General features: G+C 32.5%; 2 protein-coding genes and 1 long non-coding RNA gene across 5 annotated transcripts; 1 reads left to right on the top strand and 2 right to left on the bottom strand.

Annotated features, from left to right (window-relative positions):
• Window positions 1-305: 305 nt before the first annotated feature.
• LOC130641330 (dual specificity protein phosphatase 10-like) lies at window positions 306-6,933 on the bottom strand. Its single transcript, XM_057448081.1, has 3 exons — window positions 5,563-6,933; window positions 2,166-2,555; window positions 306-1,486 (listed from the first exon to the last, which is right to left on the bottom strand). Exons 1-3 carry the CDS (start codon window positions 6,026-6,028, stop codon window positions 1,206-1,208), a joined length of 1,137 nt encoding a protein of 378 aa, XP_057304064.1. The 5' UTR covers window positions 6,029-6,933; the 3' UTR covers window positions 306-1,205.
• A 1,912-nt stretch (window positions 6,934-8,845) lies between these two features.
• Window positions 8,846-23,025, bottom strand: LOC130641331 (uncharacterized). Of its 2 annotated transcripts, XM_057448082.1 has the most exons (3): window positions 23,011-23,025; window positions 19,690-19,894; window positions 8,846-9,238 (listed from the first exon to the last, which is right to left on the bottom strand). In XM_057448082.1, exons 2-3 carry the CDS (start codon window positions 19,870-19,872, stop codon window positions 8,927-8,929), a joined length of 495 nt encoding a protein of 164 aa, XP_057304065.1. In that variant the 5' UTR covers window positions 19,873-19,894; window positions 23,011-23,025; the 3' UTR covers window positions 8,846-8,926. The 2 variants fall into 2 exon arrangements, with proteins under 2 accessions (XP_057304065.1, XP_057304066.1); XM_057448083.1 differs by lacking the exons at window positions 19,690-19,894; window positions 23,011-23,025 and adding an exon at window positions 10,554-11,000.
• On the top strand, window positions 11,623-14,036 carry LOC130641332 (uncharacterized). Of its 2 annotated transcripts, XR_008982448.1 has the most exons (3): window positions 11,623-11,709; window positions 12,022-12,076; window positions 13,798-14,036. It is a non-coding gene; the product is annotated as an uncharacterized LOC130641332 (long non-coding RNA). The 2 variants fall into 2 exon arrangements; XR_008982447.1 differs by lacking the exon at window positions 11,623-11,709 and having other exon boundaries at window positions 12,076-12,775.
• Window positions 23,026-23,296: the final 271 nt, after the last annotated feature.

The following is a 23,296-nucleotide window of genomic DNA, read 5'->3' as shown; positions in this document are numbered from 1 at the left end:
GAAGCCAAAGACTCTGGAGGGACGACGATGATATAGTCTTCTTCACTCTTTATATCTTCAAATTTACGTTGAAGATAACCAACATGTACACAAAACAGGTAGATTTAAAGTTAGTTGGTATGTCGGTCTGTTTTAGGCTTCTTTACCTCGAATTCATGTGAAACTTTGCCAGTTTAATCATATCCATTCTGCTAAAGTACCTTATTTACTTACCTCTGCCGTCTACATTCCATAAAATTGAGGGGAGAGCTTCAATTCTTTTATATATGATGAGGGGAATAGGAAACAGGAAAAATTACCATGCATCTAATCAGAAGATATCTTTCAGAAAAGAAAACGTTTACAAAACACCATTTCAAGATCGTAACCATAGAAGAATAAAAAACTTAAGTCAATTAAAAGTTTCCCTCAAAAAGAAAACTCAAGGAATATTTTAACTTGGGAAGCATTGTTCTTTCGTTTTTAACTCTTGTAGCCTGACAAGTAAGAAAAAACGAAATAAAATATGCGATCCCTGAGACATAGAAATCTCAGTTGGAAATGATCTAAAGCCAACAAGTAAAATGTTGATAAAGTATCAGCTAACTGTATTATACATAACGTACACTCCGTTTTCTATTTACAAAAAAATGGTACATATTCTACATATCGACAAAAAATAATTCAAAATTTTTTAAACTTACTTACGCTACATTTTATATCTAATCAGACGGATTTCCTTTTGACGTGTTTCTGCAAGAAGGCGAAATAAATTAAAACTCATTTTTAACATGTTGTTTTTCTTTGCATGATGGCGCTTCTATCAATATTTTGGCAAAATGGCGCCTCTTTCACGTCAAAATTGAGATTCGTCTTTTTACGCTATGTTCATACTACGTATTTCTACTATATGCATTGCCATAAGTTTTATTCACAAGTTTTCCTCTTATAAATAATATCTTCAGTATGTATAAGATTATTCTTTGTATCATTTTAACTACCTGTGTTTCGGCACACCATTACTTAGTCTGTTTTTTCTGATCAAAACCCAAAATCAACCTCTGTCCTGAACTTCTGTTTAACAGAAAATTTAAAAGAAAACCTTCTGTTAAATTTTCTATTAGTAAGGACCAATTTTTCTATTAGTAAGGACTATAACCGAAACAAAACGCGGACTCGAATACCCGCGAATTTATTACCCGCAGGTGCACGAGTGCAGGCTGGTTCTAATCCTGCGCGGTACACATTGAAAGTTTTTTGAAGAATTCTTCCGTACGAGGTGGGCCACTGTGAAGAGCATCGCTGTTTTTCTGTCCAAGCTCAAGTAATTGACCCATGAAGTTGAGATTGGGTGCGATACAAGGTCTTCTTCTTTTTACGAAATCGTATGCGTCTTTCAATGATAAGTTTTTGCTGTACATAAGATATGCGATGGTGATCGTGGGTGAACGAGACACGCCACCTTGGCAATGAATAAGAACAGAGGAATTGTCGGCTTTTGCCAGTTCTAAAAAAAGAAAGGGATATAATGGTCACTATAAAATACTAATACAAATTTTTTGTCCAGTAAACAACAAAAATTGTTTACGTCAGCGAAAATATTTCACGTGGAAAACACACGACATGACGGATGACGTCAGAAACATGACGCATATAGTAAACGCTTATAATTAATACATGGCCGCCGAAAAAAAAATCTTGTTGTTTTTACTCTGACTTACAAATAATATTTAATTTAAAAGGAAGTATCAATAAACTCACAAATTCGAGTAAAGAAAGACAATTAATAATTGAAGAAGGCAACTTATTTTGTACCAGTCATGAGCTTTTAGTCATCGTTTGAAATCCCACGTGTTTTTTTTGCGTCATCGTGCGCAAAAAAGACCATGACAAGTTGACTCAAACTTTATTGTTCCTTTTAAGAAAGTTGACGAATTATGAGTCAGAACACTTTTAATGCGCAAAAGAAAAAAATAGATGACAGAGGAATGTTAATAAAAAACGAAAGGTCAAACCGCATGAAGATTCCTAGCAAAAATTTCTGCTGGCTCAGAACTTCTCCATAATTGCTTAAAATGATCTTAATCACGTTGCAATTTGAAGTGGGAAAAAATAATCATAGATTCCACGATGACAAAAAACTTGATCTACGAAAAAAAAAACATACAAAAAAAAATTCGTTTTACCTATAAACTCAATCGCCTCTGCAACGATGCTTTTTATGTCTTCTCGACAGGAATCTTCGATTTCGATTTGTTTATAGTGAAAGTTCGAGTTTTTTACAAAGTGATTTGGACATTTACAAGTTAAATTCAAAACGTATCGAATATTATTCGTCTCCATCAGGTGCTCGTCAGCCGCGTCTATGGCGTTACCAAGAAAAATATGCGGCATAACTTCGGTTGCTTTCACGTTCAAAGGACAACTTGGATTAGGCTGATTGACGGCGACATCTTGTTGGTACTTTGCCAAACAGTTGATTCGATCGATGGCGTTAGTGACACCCTCAGCATGCTCACCCGACGATTGCACTGCAAGTAGGTTCTGGTAATATTGTGAGAACTCCCTTAATCCCCCTAAAAAACAACGTTTAAAATGCGATTACATAAACTGCTAAAATAAAAACAAACTTTTTATCCATAGTTTGCTAACATAGCACTTTTTTTAATAACTATAAAAAATATTAAAAATGCTCAATTTAATTAATCTTCATATACCTGTATGGAAATTTATAAACAACCCGCAACGAGTAGCCATTTTAAAAGCGAGGATATAAGATAATAACACTTAAGAACAATTCAATAGTTCAAAATGATTAGAAAACGAGCTCGTTAATCATATGAATGTTCGACAGGCTTTAATTGAATCACTTCCGTATGCTTCTACTCTCTCTGTTTCAATAAATGGTAGTTGTTGAGAAAGAAAAATTCCATGAATAATATCGTCGAGTGTTCATTTAACGAACAAATCAATTAAACATTCTGTTTACATTCAAGAAAACTCAATGCACTGCCTCGTTTCAAACGATTCGTCAAAACATCTCTCTGATTCATGCATTAACATGGGGCAGATGTAAAGTGTGAAAATCTATACTGCGCATGCACAGTTGTGAATACTCCAACCCACTATCACATGTTTGTTATAGCTCGTTTCGAGTCGAGGTGATAAATACAAGGTTTTTTACAAGTTTTCAATGTTAAAACGATCGGACGTTAAAATACTTTTAAATTCACGTTTATAAATAACTTTCATTGTATACCAAGATAAAAAGTAAGGAAAAAAACGTTGGGTTAATATTAAGAAGCAACTGAGTCAGCCTGAAATTACTCACATGCGTATATTTTCTTAAAGATCGTTTCACACAAAGAGCAGAAGATCAAAAAACCGTTTTAAAGGATAGCCCCTCAAATGAACTAAATCGATAAAAGCTCTGTCGGAAGTAAAAAGTTAAGGAAAAAAAAAAAACAAAGTCACGAAGAAAATATAAATTTATAAAAACGTTTTCTAAATTAAAGCGTTTTTTTTCTTTGCTAAAATGTTAAAGAATATTTATTAATTTTTTGTAATGTGAAAGATCTAAATATAAAGGAGCCCTCATAGCTACAAGTGCACACATTTTTGTTGTTGTAATATCAATTAATGAAAGCCGCTTAAAAATTTATAGAGATAAAGCTCTGAATATAGAGGTTTAAGTACGAATTTATCCATTGACGATAATGTTTTATGATTAGTATGAACTAAAAATATCAGACCCAGTGTTTTATTCCTGCCAAACAGAGCTTGAAATTAGTCATGAAAATGAAACTAGATAGTAAAAACATCAATGGAGGTGATTTGATAAGATTATTAAGAGCAACGGCGGAGAACTATATTGAGAAATATATATTGGTCAAGGAAACAAAATCATTTTTTTTTTAAAATAATAAAAATTCTTACATGCTTATGACATAATACATAGATTTAGACAAAATTGACATATCAAAAAGCACAGTGCATTCTTTAAGTACAAAAGTTTTTCTTGATAAATAACAATATTTGAATTATATCTAATTTTATGAAGCCATATGGCTGAATTCAGAAAAGAAATTATGACTCCATATGACACAATGGAGCAAAGTTAGATTAGAATTTGCTGTGGATGACCTTTTTAAATTGTAGCTTGTGGAAGGAACCATGGGGATCTCTGATGCATTTTCCCCATGTTAATATCTAATGTATCTCAACTATTATGTTGTTTGTAAGGCTCAAACAGACAAAATATGACTGTTATTATAGATATGCTAAAAATTAGAAAATGAAAAAAAGTTCTAGCTTTTAAATCAAAGATTAGCACGTAAACATAAATTTTTTGTAGGGGAAAGTTGAGTGTAAGGAATAAAGCTATGTACACACAGATAGAAACAAAGCTTTATCTGCTGCAGCACAAGGTAATTCTTGCAGTATATTATTTACAAAGGGTTAAATGAAATTATGATGCCATAGAGAATACAATATTTTAAAATATTAGGAAAAATTTTGAAAATTGCTGCACTTTGGATACTTTGAAAAATAATAATGATTCCAAATACATGAAGGTTTAGCAAACTTTTGTCTTTTTTAGCAAAGTCTTTCACTGTTCACAAATCATTTTTCTTTTTAATTTAAGATTAAACTTTCAATTTATAACCTGGTTGTGTATTCAGGCATTTTAAAACGAAAATTTTAAAACATTAAAAACATTTGCACAACTTGAACTGTAAATTCTTTTAAAACTATATATCTGAAAAATTAGTGGAGAAAATAAGAACCCAGATTGTCGCAATTTTGTTAACAACTTTCGAAAATTAAAAAAAAAACATACATAGGGGCAGAAATTACAAGCAGATGGACCAATGTGAATAAAAACAATCCAGCTAAATGGTAAAACTTGATTTTAAAAAGAATTAGGTTAAACATCTATTTCCCAACATGACCCTACATCTCTGACCCTACAGATGCTAACCACACAGAGAATTTTGTAAATCTTTGTATATATGCAATTGGACTTTTAAGACAGAAAAACTCCCGTGGATTTTCCCACACACAACTACTCCTATGTATTTATCATATAGTCATAATAAAATTTACATATATCCAAACTTTTAACTTTGTCTAGCATTCAGCTTTGTTCTACAAAAACATAACATTATAAAACATTTTTGTTTTTGCTGAGCTTTGATTTTTTTTTTAATTAAAGAATTTTGGCATATCAAATTTCCTTATCCGTTTTAAATTGTTTATTTTGTGAAGTTGAGAACCTATAACAACAGAACTTTTTTTATAAAAATATTGCTTAAAAAAACAAGAAAAAGAGAGAAAACCATGGTACTTCTAAAGTGTTTTTTTTTAATATTGACAACTTAAATGCCAATTTGAAAAACAAAAACCCCTCCATTGTGCCAGATTTTTCAAAACAAGATGTGCTTTTTGGGATTTTACAATGTGCTAAAGATAGTGTAGAAATAAAATTGGAAAAAAAAAATTAAAATGGCTGAAGTCAAACCAATCACACAGTTTCTAAACAAATTATGACAGTGAATTTTACAAATACTGAATTATATTTACCTTTCAGTAGAAGTGCTTCCTTTCCTTGGCTTAAAAGGGCCATTAAAACAAGTCTGACTGGATGTGATGGAGGAGCCTTTTCTAGTTCTGTAGTTGAATCATCGTAAACTATTGCCTTACCCCAACGGCCACTTCTTAAAAGTTCTTTTCCATATTCTGTAGTTATCAGATCTACCAATGAAGCTTTTCCTTGTTGTAAACGTTTTTTGCCAATACCAGTACAATTAACATTAAGTGCACCAGCAATGTGTTTGAAATTGTAAGCAAGAAAAGATCTACAGTCTAAGAGCATGACATTCTCCGTGGATTTTGAAGAAAATGAACAAGTTTTTGGACAAATTTCCAAGTTTTCAGTTGTCTGCAGAACTTCAGCCAATTCACCAGGCAGTATGCTGTTGACTGTTAAACTCTTTGTGTTAAATAAGTTTCCATATGAGCACATCGTAAGTGTTGAGCACATTGACATAATATAATTTAATGAATAAATACAAAAATACTTAGTCTTTTCTAAGTCGAATATCGACAAATTAAATACAGATTTAGTTAGCTAGTTAAGTAAAACTGAACAACTAAATCGTTAGATATGTTCAAATCTGTTTCAACTTGTTAACTTAGTCTTGTTTCAGATATAAAGTTCTTTTAGTATATCTTCTTTCTTGTTAAAAATATTTCAAATGTGATGATAGTACATGGACTTAATATAACTCTAAAAAAAGAAATTATTTACAATTTAAATCAGAATTTTGTCCAGAAATTTCTTGTCTTTATATGCCCATCTCATTTCTTTTTGTACCAGATGGTTTTATTTGACTTCTCCGTGGCAGCCATTATGATCCAAAAATAGAAAAAGTACGTCATACTAAGCCAATGGTTTTCGATTACTAGAAGACTGGGAACTAATAGTATTTTCACTAGGGAGATGTGACGTCTCCCTCCACATTGTCTAGGGGTGTGCTCTGATAAAACGTTTTCCCGATTATACTAATTGTTTCGGTTTAACGATCTACGAAAATTGGATATTAAGTGTAAAGAAAACGGAACGTGCGACTGTCGAAACTTAGTTTAAACGAAAATTTCCTATTGCTTACTCAGCCTTTCTTTTTCAAATTCTCTTTTTTTAAAAAAATTAAAAATCCCATTTTAAAACGACCCTTGGTTTCAACGCTCTTTACAAGGGATAAAAACAAACCAGACCCTACGCATTCCCGCTATTTTTGTTAAAACTAGTAAATTACACAAAGCAATTCCCTCTAACTATTTCGCTCATTAAAAACAAAAAAGTATCGCTGAAATAGTTTCTCCTCATCAGTTTTGTGTAAAGATTCTAATTAAAAAAATGACTGCTCCAATAAAACTCCATATAACAAACAACAAGCATATCCAGTAAAAAACAAACGATATTTCAGTAAAATCGTGCGAAGATCTTACAAGCTATAGAAATAAGAAACAATATATCTAAGTATATAGCCACCATGAGAGACAACATTGTTTTAACAACTAACATACCACACTTTCACAATATATAGGGAAAAATGTTGAGGTAGACAAAAAAAAAACTGTTTTGTAAAGTCAACTCATCATATTCTATTGTTGACTTTTTGTCACGGTGTCACACAAAGGTCAATTTGCAGAAGAAGTGTCTTTCGTCATGCCCTTTCAAGTAGCGCGAATGAGTTTTCACATGGCCTGAGCAAAACCATCGGGGTCTTCAACATCTCATTAACATGTAACAACATGTAAAAATCACGGCAAAAACCACATTATAAATTTTTTTTGCTGAGTTAAGCAATTTTTCTTTACTTTGCGATCTTTAGAAAAAACTAGATTTCTCTTAAGAAGGAGGAAAAAATCTTTAACCAAAAGCGCAGTAAAAATTTTGCTAAATTCTTTTTTTTTCCCTCAAGTTTCTATGGGGGTCAAATTATGAAACGATGGTAGGGATGAATTAAGGGGATGACGGCAAAGTCCAACATTCGTGGTTAAACCTCGTCTTGAGGACTTATAAGGGTTTAATCACATCAGGACGGAGTCTGAAGGAAGTTTTTAACCTAATTTAAAAACACAAAAGTCCTAGGAACAAAACTGGATTTAATTGTGTTTTTAAATCGCGATGTACATATTTTATGAGCTATTTAACAAAAAGTGCTGAAAACAATTTTGCGTGACAGAACCTCGGTGTCAACATGTAACGCTTTTTTTAAATGAATATGATAATGGGGACATTGAATCATGTATGTGTTTAACACGTTTAAAACGCCCCTGCATGCGTTTTAAGCACGTCGGTAGAACTATAGCCCTTTTAGAGCATTGCATTTAACAACGAAAATCATCCTTATCTTCAAGGATTGTTTTCCTTTTAAAACATTTTAAAATAATTTTACTATATTCTTTCATATCAAAAAAGAAAAAGTCTCTGGGAGCTTGGAATAGTTATATTTAGAATCCGGAGGGTGTTGTCTATGAGCAACCATGCTACGTCAACTTATTTATTATCAACCTCACTTTCAGCCATGTAGGTATTAATTAGTCAAACTTCAAAGCAGAAAAAATGCTATGTGATGACATAATTTTAAGCGTATATACTAACAAAAATTGGACTGTTCTAGAACATACATTTTTTAACGGGTGTAATTATATTACGCAAATGTCATCTTAAAATTACGTTTTATCAATTTGCCTGCTACCTGCTTTTTTGTCTGCCTTATCAGATTTTAAAAATTCCTAAGCACATTACTACGATTAATTCCGATCTGCCTAAACGAATTTCCTCTTTCGACACAAACGCTGAATAATATAGTAAATACGAACACGCTAAAAGCTGGGTAATCGAGTTTAGACGTTTTAAAAGCTGAGCAATCAAGGCTTACAATCTAAAAAGCCAAATATCCCTTCTTGTTTTTTTTACCAAAATAAGGATTCTTATCACGCTCTGTAACAAGGAAAATAAAACGGCTACAATCGCGAAAGATCTTTTTAAAATGTTTTACTCCTTTGTTAATGTTACACACAATTTGTTAAAAATTGAAAACTTAAATCTCTGAACAGAAAAAACATTTTTGCTTATAAATTTATTTTCCCTGAACAGCTGCCGGGAGGGAAAATGTGCAACGAAGCATGTGAAGAACTTTATATTATTAATTACAAAAAAAAATTATTTTGTGTTAACAAAAGAGCGCGTCCATTTTGTCTTCAGGGCATCTTTTGTGACAAGAGGACAACGTTAAAGGCCCTGTGAACGAGGTTGGTTCGAGCTAACATTATCCTTACATATAAAAAAGTTAAGTTGATGCACTAATTATTATTTTTGTTTAAAAAGTTTAAAAGCAAGCGAATATGGTTCTAATTTATTCATTCGTTCATGCATTCATTCATCCGCTTCTTCATCTTCGTCTACTTTCACAGTGAGAGTCACAGCTTGAAAAGTTGGCTGTTTTACTTTCGGGTTCATAGTTAATTCGACCTTATGTGACGTTGAACTAGTTTCCACAGAACTTGGCTCCGCTGATGCCGACACTCTCGTTGTTCTGGGAGACAACGGAGCGCTGCTACTATAATCGCTTCTACTTCTCGATTTTCTCGATAACAGTTTATCGATTCGCACGCGAGCTTCATCAAACTGAACTTGTAAATCGTGTATTTTCCGATTATGACCTTGAGACTGGTTTCGGATCGAATTCTAAAAAAACAAAAAAACAAAAACGTAAAATAATAGATCCATTGTCAAATACACAAGCCATGTTTTAATAAATAGCAAAACTGGGAAATCTACCATAAACATTTTTCTCATGATCACTTGGCAACAAGTCATGAATAGACAAGTACATATAAATAAAAGCTTTCGTTTCCCAATTAATAAAAAACCACGCAAACTGCCTACTTGAATCACAGGGAAAAGACATTTGTACCCTCCAATCATACAAAATACCCACCGATAGAAAGCAAACTTGCATTGTTTATATTACAGAGAAAATAGCCTGTTTAGAATTTTGGTTGCATCAAACAGTCAAATTATTAAAAATATCAATAGGCTTCTGATATTATTGTTACTATCACATCTGAATGTCTATTAGCTCATGCCAGTGTTATGTCTGTTGTGAATGGCGGTCTATATAGCTAGGCTTGTCATAGCTATATTAGCTAGCTAGCTATAGCTCTGCAACCTAGATGCAACGAAACAATATTTGCTGGCGATAAAAATCTGAGAAAAAGATTTGGTTTTCCCATGTAAACAGATCATCAAATAATTTAGCAAAATGAATTAAATTTGCAGACAACGCATGCGCAAAAGCTATGTTTCGCAACAGGTGATAAGCAACTGAAGCCACTTAAAAGAATTTATCGGAGCCATAGAAAAAACTGATTTTATCAATTTGATTTAAATAAATCTTTACACAGCTGTTTCATAAAACAAACAAACAAACAAACAAACAAACAAAAAAATGTTAACTTAGGTAAAAACAGAGAGCCTTTGTGTGAAGATCTTATCTTTGTAATAATATACTTTTAATTTCTACCAAAGACTACCTAAAATGGCCATTCCAACCGTAATCTTGAACACTTCTTTTTTCACACGACAACCCAAGGCTTATTTTTAAAACGTAAACATGAAATTGGAGACAGTCATTTCGACATGCCATGTAACATTCACTGATGGGATTAACTGAAAAATATTTTAAAAAATAGCTATCGCGTTAACACGAAACCATTCTCATACCCAAGCGACCTAAGCAAAATTAATAAATAGATAAATAATAATAATAATAATAATAAAATTTATTGTATGTTGTCCACATGGACAAGATATCCCTACGCAATCCTAAAACCGGCTCCCATAACACAAATTACATTCAGACCTCACTAAGTCAAAGATGTGCGAATGGTATTTAAGTCTAGCCAAAAAAACTGAATAAAATTGGGCAGGCGACATTTATAAAGAAATAATATCTCAACACGAAATGAACAACAGACAGAAAAAAATGAACATAACACACCAAAGCTGCTTCTTCTTCATCTTTATCGTAACCAAGAACGGCTAACGGGTTTTGTGTCGCCATGTTTTTAATTTAACGATTTAATTCGCGAAATCTTTAAGTAAACAACAGAAAAGAAGAAGACTAAAAAACAGTGTGTAAATGTTAATAAAAAAACATCAGAGTTTGTTGTGCGATAGTATCTGGTAATTGTCAATTGCAATCAAATCAAAGGGACGGTTTCTACATGCCTCTCCGAAAAGAACAACATAAAACAAAAGGCTAGCGAGAAGTTAAACAAACTCAACGCATAGGAAGAACACAAACCATCCGTTATGTAACGTAACTATGGAAGGTTCATGAAGTAAGCAAAATAATTCTAGACAGAAACTATTTGTTAGAGAAAGGAAATAGAAACCGGTTCAAAAATTCATACTTTTAAAGCCCTTCCAAATGACAATAAAAATCTTGCAGCTAAACAACAGAAGCTACGGATTTAATCTTTAATTTAGAATTTAATAGCGACTCTTATATTATTTAATCCGGATACAACACGCTATTTCAAAAATTGTCATTGCAGAAAGTAACAACAACAACAACAGAAACGACGTATTTTAAACTAGTGTTTTCAAAAAGTTGCCGTAACACATTGTTCATAGCACCTCCAACCCTTAAGAAAGCGCCATGCTATCAAAAAGAATTTCAATAGGCGTTCACTCCGATTAAACGACCATAATCAAATATAAAAAGGCAGTTAGAGAATGTATTTCAAAACAAAGTAAAACCAACAAACCAACCAACAAATAGGCAGTTTTAAATAATTTCTCAAAAAATGTAGAGCCGGTAAAATTCTTCTCCTAGGAACGTTAAGTTAGATGTGTTAAACTTTTAAATAGTGAATTAACTTCTTCTAAACTAATATTATTTGCAAAATTACAAAAAAAAGAACTAGAGAAATATATTTGACCAGGAACTCAACATATTGAGTTGCTCGAAAATTCTAAAATTTTGTATAATGGCCAACCGCGTGGAAGTAAAATCAATTAGTAAACATTTTTTCGTCTCGTTGAAGATTAACTTGTTGCGAAATCAAACATGGCGGGCGTTCAGCACCCAGTCGCGTTTTCAAATGCGCTTGTGCAAATTTCTGCAAACATAGACAATCTAAAGCTTAGACGTATGCAATTTTATTTGTTCAAAGAGTTGTGAAGATTAATAATTATTCTGACATCGATAAATTTTTAATTTGTCAGAGAAATAGAAATTTCTCTGACAAATTAATTTCTTTGTCGGACTGTTAATATGTTTACGTCATCAGAAAAATCTCATCCAGGGGCTTAAATCATCACATTTTCAATCTATTTATAAATTTTAGCAGATTATGCATCACCTCTCAATGGCATTTTATATATGTGAATCAGAAATACTTCCTATATGCTTTAACTGCAAAATTGTTGTTCTGCAATTTGCTTACATCTGCATTTTTTAGGAGCGTAAAGGAGCCACAAAATAAGCTGGTATTTGCGACATACACGAAAATCGAGGTAGGCAGCGAAAAAGTTTATTACCATTGCAAGTGGATGGGGAACGCATGTTTTTGTAATAATAGCGACTTTATGTTATGCCCTTAAAAATTCTTCAAAGTTTCTTTTTCTTCTTTTACTTTTTCTTGCGGCATGTACAGATACAGATCACTCATGACAGCTCAAGTTACAATTTTTACGATCTAAGTTACGCAGAACACATAAGTGTTTTTGTGTTGATAACAAGAAAACGAAAATAAACTGACGTATAAAAAAAAAGTCGTACACAGCATGCTACCATGGTTACACGAATACATGAGAGTTGGGAAACCGATTAGTTTGTTTATCAAATTAGAAATGTTTATTTCTTGACGTTGGTGAATTAACAAATCGACTCTCCCCAGCTAGTTATTACGCAATGCTATTACCGACACCACGAAAATGTAATAATATTCTGCGGAGGAGAACCACAAATATTTTCGTTGCCATGCTAAAAATAATATTGATTAGGATATATCTGCCTTTCACTATTTTCGTTTATATACATCTCCATATAAGGAAAGTGTGTTACCATAACTTTCACCGACAACATAAACTATTACGTCCTGATCTTCTAATATGGTCAACGACAATTGTTGCCTCACGACAATACGACGACTGTAAACAAACATGGAATTAATTTGTGTGATAACAAAATTGGAGCAACGTATTTATTGCGTGGTATGTAGTGCAACAGCGTAAAGAGTATTACGCAAAAGTTTTATTCTTAACCGTCATGTCAAATCCAACAATCTGATGTAATTGAAATTTATTCCGTCAAGCTGAAACTTCTACAAAAAATATTGCGACACAAATTTAGGTTTTCCGCAAGCCCTATTTCGATAGCTATTTTGAGAGAAAATAAATTATGTTTCTCATTCTTTTAATTGTTCCAATTCGATCTAATATTCCGTCTAAATATACTACGTCATCGTCAAGTTTTAAAATCACATTGATCTCTATGGAGATTTTTCCTAGTTAGAGTATAAGGAATGCACATTCGCACCAATACTAGCCTGCCTGCAATACTAGCCGCCCTACAATACTTACTGCCCTAAAATACTGTCCGACCTACAATACTGTCCGCCCTAACATCCTGGCCACCTAACCATCCTAAAGTCCGTCATATAATTTACAAGGCAATTATTTAAAGTGATGAGAAAGCAAAATTTGTGTTCCGCCTGTCTGCAACAAATCGTCCCATTACCACTACTTTTTGACCAGCTTCCTCTTAAAAATTGGCAGTTAAATTAACTAACGTCACGTTATGTGCGCGTGTGACTCACCACATCAGTATGGAGACAGTGCTACAGATTTACTGTACCTTAAATTGCTGGCTAGGGTAAAATTATATGAACCCACTTTTTGAAGCTGACTAAAATCATGACGTAATTCTTAGTTGATACTGCGTCTTGAATGCTTTCTTTAGCATTAGGGAGAACGAATCTAACAGCAGGTTGCAAAATGGGTAATTCTTTGCTTGAATCAAAATAAAGTCACAAATTATAAACAAGCGTTTAACGGTATAAATAACAACTTGCAAACTTTAGGGGGAAGGTTCTAACGACTTGTTTTCAGAATTTACAAGGTTTTTAACATTATAAGAATAAATTTCTTTCAGCGCCTTTTTTATTTTGGCGGTTGGCTATAACGGTCATTGTTTGCTGATTTTTGTTTAGTTATGTTTTGTTCATTTCGTTTAGTTATGTGTTATGGAGCATATGTTTGGCGAGCTGCAGTATATGTATCCATTATTTTTCTTCAAAAAGCATACAAGCTATAGAAAAGATAGAAAACTTCAATGAACAAACTTCAAATAATGTATTTATTTACAACCAGTCGTTAGCCATGTGGAAAAAGACTACGGGTTTGCCGGTCCTTAAGTTTCACCTGTAATATATGTTGTTTTTCTAGTCAAAAATCAAGCTAAAAATGTTGGTGATGTTAAAGTCTTGATTTTTTCTGGGAGTCCTTTACTGTTTAGTCCAAAAATTGGTTCAAAAAATAAAACTGCTTTGTTTTCTACAAAATGTCGGCACACTAACAAAAAAACACTTGATAATAAAAATTTTGATAGTGTCCCAATTTAGGCAAATTAGATAAAAATGACATATTTTTACACCCACTACAGTTCTTTCTCCAAACTGGACCAAAAAATTAAATTAAACTTTCTCTAAAATTTAAATTTTAGTAATTTTTCCTACAGCTACAACCACGTATATACACAATCCAGCGTCAGATAACTTGTCGGCCTTCCAACTTTCAATTCCAATTCGCTGACTAATCTAATATGAAAAGAATCACATTTCCTCGTGTCAATTAATTTACCTATCAACTTTAGAGTGGTTAATAGCTTTCACCTTTTGTTTTCCGAAGCTGACTGTGCTTCTAACTTCTTTCTTTCTATGTTCTAAAACCTTTTAAAACACTAATATGTCGACGCAACATAAAAAGCTGGTTTGCCTGACTCCGCATTCATTCATTTCGTTGTGGTAATAGCCTGCTTCAACACATGTAGAATATAGATGAGTTTTTTCATTTCTTACTACGCATTTTAATAACAGCGTTTTTTATTTTCGATGAGGCTGGACTCTTCTTTTGCTGCGTGTCCGTCTCACAAATATGTATGGCGTCCTTACAACAGTAAAGCTGAAGAAGGATAGCTACTAATGATAACAGGACAACATCTTGGACAAAACTATTTGGTGATCAAAATATAAGTAAGATGAAGCACACGCAAGGGTCGTCTAATGCATACGTAAGCAAAATGCACATGAACACTGAAATATTGAAGCGGCACGTTTAACTTGTTAAGCGATTAACATCTATAACAAGAAGCCCTGGGGGCTCTAAGAATTTCCACGCGCTACCAAAATATTTGATGAAAACCTGCTAATTCGTTGTGTTATTGTGCCAACCATATGAACCTCTGAAGATAAAGCACACCAGTGACATTATATCTTACAACAAACGCAAACAAAACGAAACGTGTCATAGTAAACTCACATTTTAAAAGAAATTGCTAACAAAAAATACAGCCTATCATTCATGGTTGAAAGTCTTGCGATTGAAACGTTTATGGTCTTAAACGGCATTAGTTGACAAAAAATCAAAATTTTGATGTGACCATCATTTTTAGCATACTTTTTTTATTAACTGTGTCAATTTTTGTCGAAAATAAAGCAGTTTTAATTTTTGGATAAATTTTGACCTGAAATGACATTTAGGTGACAAAAAATCAAACTTTTGTACCATTATCATTTTTAGCATACTTTATTTGTTAACTGTGCCAGATTTAGCCGAAAATAAAGTGGTTTTAATTTTTGGACCAATTTTGGCCTAAAATGGCATTTAGGTGACAAAAATCAAAATTATTATGTCACCATTATGTTCAGCATACTTTTTTTGTTAACTTTGCCAATTTTTGTTGAAAATGAAGTAGTTTTAATGTTTGGACCAATTTTGGCCTAAAATGACATTTAAGATGGCATAAAACAAAAATTTTGATGTCACCATCATGTTCACCATACTTTTTTTGTTAATTGTGCCAAAATTTGTCAAAAATAAAGTAGTTTTAATTTTTGGACCAATTTTGGCCTAAAATGACATTTAGGTAACAAGAAATCAAAATTTTGATGTCACCATCATGTTCAGCATACTTCATTTGTTTACTGTGCCAAATTTTGTTAAAAATAAAATAGTTTTAATTTTTGGACCAATTTTGGCCTGAAATGACATTTAGGTAAAAAGAAATCAAAATTTTGATGTCACCATCATGTTCAGCATACTTTATTTGTTAACTGTTCCAAATTTTGTTGAAAATAAAGTAGTTCTAATTTTTAGACCAATTTTGGCCTAAAATGACATTTAGGTGACAAAAATCAAAATTATTATGTCACCATTATGTTCAGCATACTTTTTTTGTTAACTGTGCCAAATTTTGTCGAAAACAAATACCAATTTTGGCCTGAAGCGTCAATACTAGACTTCCCAGTAGTTAAGGAGCTTGGGTACGAAGTTTACATCTGTGACGGACCAACGTGAAATCCCAGGGTCGATTTTTTCTAAAAAAATGCTCCGAAAGAAAAAAACGACGGTTTTAAAGAATTTCCTACGCCTTCGGGCGCGGAAATTCAAATAGTTGAAGTTTTTTGGTAATTTGTTTTTTTTCTTCCATTTATTCCCCTATTTTCCCAACTGCTTCTAAAAAATTGTAATTATCCCGGACAATAATTTTCCATGTAACCAATTTCTTCTTATAATTTTTAAGATTCAGTAATTGCTTGTCTTCAAATTAGTGAGATTTTTACTACGTGATCAGGTAATTACTTTCGTGCAAGAATAATTTCAAAAGGGTCATAATTGAAACATTTCTTAAAAACTTTGAGTGCAAACGCGTTGTGGAATGTTCTCTTTCCATTGTCGTATTAAGCTGGAGACGAAGGGAGGCGGGAGTCGAAGGGAGGCGGGAGTCGAAGGGAGGCGGGAGTCGAAGGCAGGCGGGAGTCGAGGGGAGGGAGGGGTCTTTATTCAAAGAACAATATAACAATGCAAAATTGTGAAAAAAAAACCTGCAAAAGAAAAATTAAGGATATGCAAATTTCCTCACTTAACTTTTTATATGCTATGAACAAAAATCTGTCACAAGTAGCGAAAGTGTTTTACGTGCGTTTCGTTTGTAATGCTACTTCTGTTTAGGATGAACATCAGTAACATATATCATACGTAACGATATGACCCATGGTTAGAGGTCAATGTTCAGTTGAAAGCAATAAACAAACAGATTCGACCTAATGGTAAAATAGCAAATGACATGTTCAAGTTTTCTTTTGTATATCTAGTTTTAAGTAAACATTTATAAGTTGCTAAACCTAGGATACAAAGCAAAAATAACAAAACATAGTATTTTAGTTTAACGTTGGAGAAATTGCTGATCGTCCAACTTTCAATTTCAAGACTAATTTCACCGGGAAAGAATCACGCTTTCTCGTATCAATTACAGAACCAAATATGGTAACGGAATTTTATTACCCATGTTGAGTTCAAATCCGTATTAACATTCAACTGGGAGATAAGCTTTACGTAAAGTCAGGTTTGCGACAAAACTCGACGTAACAGAAACAAGGTGAAATGCCGCTAAAAGCTGTCTATGTGTGAAACACTCACGAATATTCAAACGGAAATATATAAAAAGAAATTTTGTCTTAATTTTATGTTCCGTTTCCGCGAAAAACATTCTAATTACGACAAAGCCTATGTTTAAAACAATCACTTCAATGTGCATTTGAATCTCATCAAAAGTTTGAAAAATTTTTACCTACAGTGGATTTTAAACTCTTCCTGAAATAATCATTTTGGGTGACCTCTGAAAATCCGGAGTCATCTTGAACGACAATTAAGTACACTTTCAAGAAGAAAGTCTCATTAGCTATATACTCATTAGTAACTTCTAGTAGCCTTCTTAACTGAGAATACAAAGTCTATGTTTATAATTTTAAGTGTAGTATAAAGGATTTATTCTTCTTTCACATAATACAGCATTGAAGGGTAAACTTATATACGAATGCAACAAAAACTGTATATGAAAACTCACAGAAGTTATTTATTATTCATTTTTTGAGAGATAGATTCAGAATCACTATTTTCTTCATTCTAACACAGTACAGCTGTAAAATTTGAACAACCATGGTTGAGCCTCCGTTCCACTGTTCCTCCACCAATTTGTCGACTCTGGCAGTACAATGTGTGTAGTAGAATAATTACCAACACAAAAATAAAAATATTTAGCACGAGTCTCTCACATGCATGTTATATTAGTTGATTAAGATACACAACAATTGATTTTTAACCCTACGCAGAATGTTCGAAAATAGTTGGTATATACGTTTTTTCCTAAAATGTTGACTGTGTCACGAAAGCCTTTTAAGGAAATATTACTTCTGATAGCATTAGGTTTTATTTATCTGAAATATGGGTCAGGTATGATTGCAAGGGAAAGCGTAACGTAACTTCTTTTAGAAAGTCTTTGTATTAATGTAATGCAAAATGAAACATTTTATATTCAAGGGTACTAATCAAACCCTTGGGATTAGAATAAAAAAAAAATCTTTGCCAAAAGACAAATACAAAAGATAATAATGTCAGAAAAAACAAGAAAGATTTCTGTTCTTCACACTACCCCCTCTCCCTCCCCACCACACCCTTTTCACACATTCTTGGATGATTACAGCACCGTACTTCTGGCATGAAAAAGACATAGTTAAGGAGTTAAAAAATGTACACTAATCTTTTTAAAAAGATTCATAGCCCGCTTATTTTTTAATGTGGTAATAATGTCGTTGCATTTTACGTTAAAAATGGATTTTTATTTGAATTAGGTCCTTTTATTTGACGCCCAATAACAACGTACTATCCAATGGTATTCCTAACCATTAGGCTAACGACAGCAATAACCAACCAGATCATATCTACTGCCACAACAGAAAGACTTCACAGTCAAAAGGATATACACACTCAAGTCGATTGATGATCGAGTCATGCACAAAAAATTGCCGGGAGGGCCGGTTTGCGAAAGAAATTTTCGCAAAACTACTAGAAATGACGCATTCGCTAAAATTATTTTCGCAAATTTTTTGAAAACAAAGGGTCTTATTTTCTTCTTTATTCTCGGTAAATTGATGAACATTTTTAAGCTTTTAAATAGGGGTTACTATATTACGTCATTTTGCTTATTGCTTATAATATATGTTAAAATGTGAGAAGATTTGCAAACTAATTATTCACAAAATATCTTAACATTCGCAAAAAAATAAAAAATCTTGGCTAGATATATATCAACATCACTGTTTCCCAAAAATAAAACTTCGCAATATTCTTTTTTCGGAACTCGTGAAAATAAGTCGCGAAAAGTAATCATGAGGTAGCTAGTAATGTAAAGTGATGAGAAATACATTTGGAAGAACAGGTGGGATAACTCAAATTCAAGTATTCACTTTTCAATAATTAATATCGCACTCTAAGATTTGCCAATATTGTACTTGAAAACCTCAAAAAAGTGGATTTCAAGTACAATTTCCAGAACAATATATAATCCAGTACTTTCAAGTATTTTTAAGTTTTTCAAACACAAGTGGCCACCCTGTAGTGTGAAAATATAGATCAGGCACATTAAAAAAAAATAAAAAAATTCAATTTTTCCGAAATTTATTCCTACGGCAACTAATACGCGCAACGGCCTGGGGACCTATAAAACTTTTTTATTTTCTGAATGACGATTGGGTAGGAACACGTCTGTGCATACGAACGTACCTAATAAAATATACTAGCTACAATAAGGAAAATACTGAATGATTATCCATACATCTCTGCTAAGAGCATAAAAATAAGAAAGTAAGTCCTAAGCCATAACCGAGAGGCAACGATCTTCAATACATTCTTTACACTCACTAGTGTTTAGAAATCATGCAGATTAATAAAGTAAAAATATAGATACAGGCTCTTTAAATATTTTCGGGTTATTCCAGTATAAGAATCCCTGTAAAAATCCAAACGAACAGAGGAAATTTGGGACACAAGTGAACGAAAACAAGACTTACGAAAGCTAAAACACATTCTTCTCGTTCTTGTTGTGCTTTGCGAAGAGTATGTTCTACATCATCCAAATCTATTCCACCGACTTTTTTACGACTCTTCCTCGTCACTTTTTCCGGCGTGTAGTCGTCATCTTCACTGTCAGTGTGTGTAGAACCACGTGACAAGTCTTCAATATGCTCTGTCATTTTTTATGTTTGTAAGTAGTACCTGCAGGTTAATAGATTCATTATTACAACTAAAAGAACACTGAGTGAACTCTAACTATTCACAATTCTTGTTTACAAACACAATCTGTTAGGCAAAAAAATGTCGGTAAAAAAGTGACAAAAATCCGGAGATGGTCTTTTTTTAACCAAAACGGACTTTAAAACAAATAATTTTGTTGTAATTTTTTATGCCAACTGGTGCTTTTTGAAAACGACAGCAGCAACGACAACAGCAACAACAAAAACAACAAAAACAATAGCAACAACTGCTTTTTTTCCGTATGATTTCTAAAGAAGGCATACTAAATACACTTGCTAAGCGAATTTCTTCTACCATTGAAATATGAGAACACGTGTACGCGACACCTCCAAACTCACAGCAAATGAAATGTAAACATTGAGAAAAACTTAACATCAGTTAGTAACAAAAGAAAGTTTTTCTATATTTTCGTAATACTCTTGTTTCACCCAAGCATTAAAGAACAATTTTTTAATTCAAACAAGTTTTTAACACGTCATCGATGAAGCAGGCCTGCAATAAACAGACACTTGTTGAAATATATATAAAAAAATACAGCTCCATTTTCACGAGAAAGAGAATTTAAAGCAAAAGAAAGATAAAAAAAGATTTTCTTCGCTCACCCGTTGTGAATATAACTTCAACATATATTTTTAAGAAACTGCCACTGAATTTTAAATTCTATTTTGACTCACTTTTTGATTTTAACATAAATATTTAAAATTTTAGAAATAACGCAGGTGTGAATACAGCATTAAAGTTGATTAGCAAGTGTGAATAGACGTTTAAAATAAAATTAACAAAGTGTCAAACATAAATAGACCATTTGGAATACACTCTTTTCAAATCCCTAAACGATAAAAGAAACAAATGCATTGGTGATATAAAATCCTATACAATGGAGGGTGTATACAGATTATTTAGCCCCAAACACCACAGGGCATCGATTCCATTCGACTCCATTTTCATTCGACTTCGCTATATAACTTGAAAAGCTAACGACCTTTTTCTGTTAGCGCGTGCGTACTTTGACAAAAAAAGAGATTTTATTTAAGTGACGCCATTATGCTTGTCCATAGAGTTTACAATATTAGTAAGTCATCACGCATGCGCAACCAGGCAAGAGTTTAGGGACGGTAATAAACAACATTCTTCTCTTAAACTATTTCTTCTTAACACAAATTTAAAATTTAATCTCACCTATCCTCACGCATAACGGAATCGTTGCGGTAAGCAAAATTTTTTATTTGCTAGACCGCAGGTGTTTCTCTTCAATTATCTTCAAATGTAATATTTACAAATAAAACTAGTACTCAGTCTTTTTACTGGCCTTGCACAATTTGTTTCAACTTTAATTTAAATTTATACACGAGCAGATCAATCTTGTACCTAGACCTTTTTCTTTATCCTGAGCTTGTGCTCGTCTCTAAAGCAAATTCGTGCTTACTCTTCTTATTCATGCCGACTTTTTAGGGGCTCTAAATGGCCGAGGTCAAAGAAGCCCCCTTTCTTAAAGTGACGAAAGAGTCATCTACTGCCACAAAACTTGTTTGTTAGAATGCTACTTTCTGATCCAACATTTCGTTGTGGTCGCTTCTAACCTTAGTAAATTGCACACGACCTGCAACTTTGTTTTTGGGTCACTTTAGCCAACTTACCTTACAAGGATGGCCCTTATAGGAAGTATAACTTTTCTTAACTTATAAATCCCATTGCCTAAATACGAATCATAAAGAAATTAACATACAAAGACAAAACCAGAGTTCACAAACCGTCCACAAGTTAGTTCATAAGTTAGAGACAAAAATTATGCTACAAAAAATCACAGAAAAGTATTCACCTACGCTTAATAAAACCAACTGGTTACTCATCAAAAATAAAACAACAAAATTTTTACTCTTAGAGATTAACTTCTAGATCAAAATCCGAATTGTTAACGATACCACCTAGTGGTATAGTGATTGCTTCCACTGCATCATGCGAGGTTGCCAAAGTAATAACAGTCTAAAATTCCAAGGACTCTGCAGGACATTTTTGTCATTTCCGCACTACATTAGCTTTATAAATTACAGCCTATTTACAGGGCTTTAAACCTATTTTAGGATTATCGGTATAATACACATCTTCTTAATCACGTTCTCTCTGTTATAAGTTTTGGAATTTTATGTTTTGCTTTTAAAACCATAAACATTATTAAATTTGTAGATATGTGTAAATTTGGACACAAAAAAGTACTGCTTTGGTGGCGAACGATCAAAGCCTTTTTAATTTTTGACCATTACTCATCAGCCTCGTTTTCAAATGAGGTAAATTAGTACAAAAATAACTATAGTGTTGTTTTTGATGTATAAACTTGAAAACAATAAAGTTGGGAGAAGATGTATTCTACTAGATTAAACAGAAGAGAAACATTAAAGGGAAGCCGAGGTATAAAATGATGTTGGACTCGTATTATAGAGCTTAAAAAGTTGGTTAAGAAGTCTTTTTTAATTTTTCAAAAAAGCTCTTTTTGTTCTCAAGATATTCACATTTAAAAAATTTTAGATTTAATTATGCTGCATAAATTATGATGTCATATTTAAGTAAAGCAAGCGAATATCATTTTTGCAAAAATCAGGCTTTGGCAATCAATATGTCAAAAACATATATAAAATATAATAAAACAAAACAGTTAATTATAAAGTTCTCCACCACAAGTTGAATAATATTGAACAAGTTCGTCAGCTTCAGTTTAATAATCTGGAACTTTTCCATGATTTTTAAATACATTGGATATCCTAAGACATTAGAGGATGTTCTAAATACATGTTTAAGAACATTTCAAAAATATGTTAATAAATACTCATAAAACAGACCTTGAAAGATTTTCATTAAGAAAATAATTTCTCCTGATGTAGAGATATTATCCAGATTTTTCCAGAATTCCTAGTGGCTAATTTCACACTATAAGTTGGTATTTATTATAATATGTGTGAAATAATCAGACGAAAGAAACAGGATAAGCAGTTAAAATTACTGTATTACAGTTTACACTACAGGAAAAAATCTTAGAATTAATTCAAGAATACAAGGGAAAAAAAGTTTATGCCTCTACTTACACTCAACAAAAAAAGTCTCATGCAACATCTGAAATTGGGAAATTTTTAGTTGTATACTAAAACAAAAACAAAGAGTTTATGCACAATAAATTTTAAAATTCCTGACAAACTTCACAAATAAAAAATACGGGAAAGTTAAAGTGCTCATTTATACCATCTTTCGTATGACTAATATCAGCAGAAGAAGCATATCTTTTAACTCAACTTGGTGGCCAATCAATTTTAATTTTTTCTAATTTTACCAGAACTACAACAAGCGTAATGTTGTTACCAGGAGAAAAATTTA

Source organism: Hydractinia symbiolongicarpus, chromosome 4 (assembly GCF_029227915.1).
Source record: "Hydractinia symbiolongicarpus strain clone_291-10 chromosome 4, HSymV2.1, whole genome shotgun sequence".
NCBI classification, from domain to species: Eukaryota; Metazoa; Cnidaria; class Hydrozoa; order Anthoathecata; family Hydractiniidae; genus Hydractinia; species Hydractinia symbiolongicarpus.
Note: the sequence above shows the minus strand (reverse complement) of the source record. Positions and strands in the feature narration are given on the sequence as shown.

What these genes read in the sequence shown, in the direction of transcription:
- LOC130641330 (XM_057448081.1), bottom strand. Translation starts at nt 6,028, where the DNA reads ATGTCAATGTGCTCAACACTTACGATGTGCTCATATGGAAACTTATTT. An exon ending in GGAAGCACTTCTACTGAAAG is followed by an intron (nt 2,556 to 5,562) that starts GTAAATATAATT and finishes GTTGTTTTTTAG; the next exon opens with GGGGATTAAGGGAGTTCTCA. An exon ending in AGAGGCGATTGAGTTTATAG is followed by an intron (nt 1,487 to 2,165) that starts GTAAAACGAATT and finishes TTCTTTTTTTAG; the next exon opens with AACTGGCAAAAGCCGACAAT.
- LOC130641331 (XM_057448082.1), bottom strand. Translation starts at nt 19,872, where the DNA reads ATGACAGAGCATATTGAAGACTTGTCACGTGGTTCTACACACACTGAC. An exon ending in AAGAATGTGTTTTAGCTTTC is followed by an intron (nt 9,239 to 19,689) that starts GTAAGTCTTGTT and finishes TTGTTTTTTTAG; the next exon opens with AATTCGATCCGAAACCAGTC.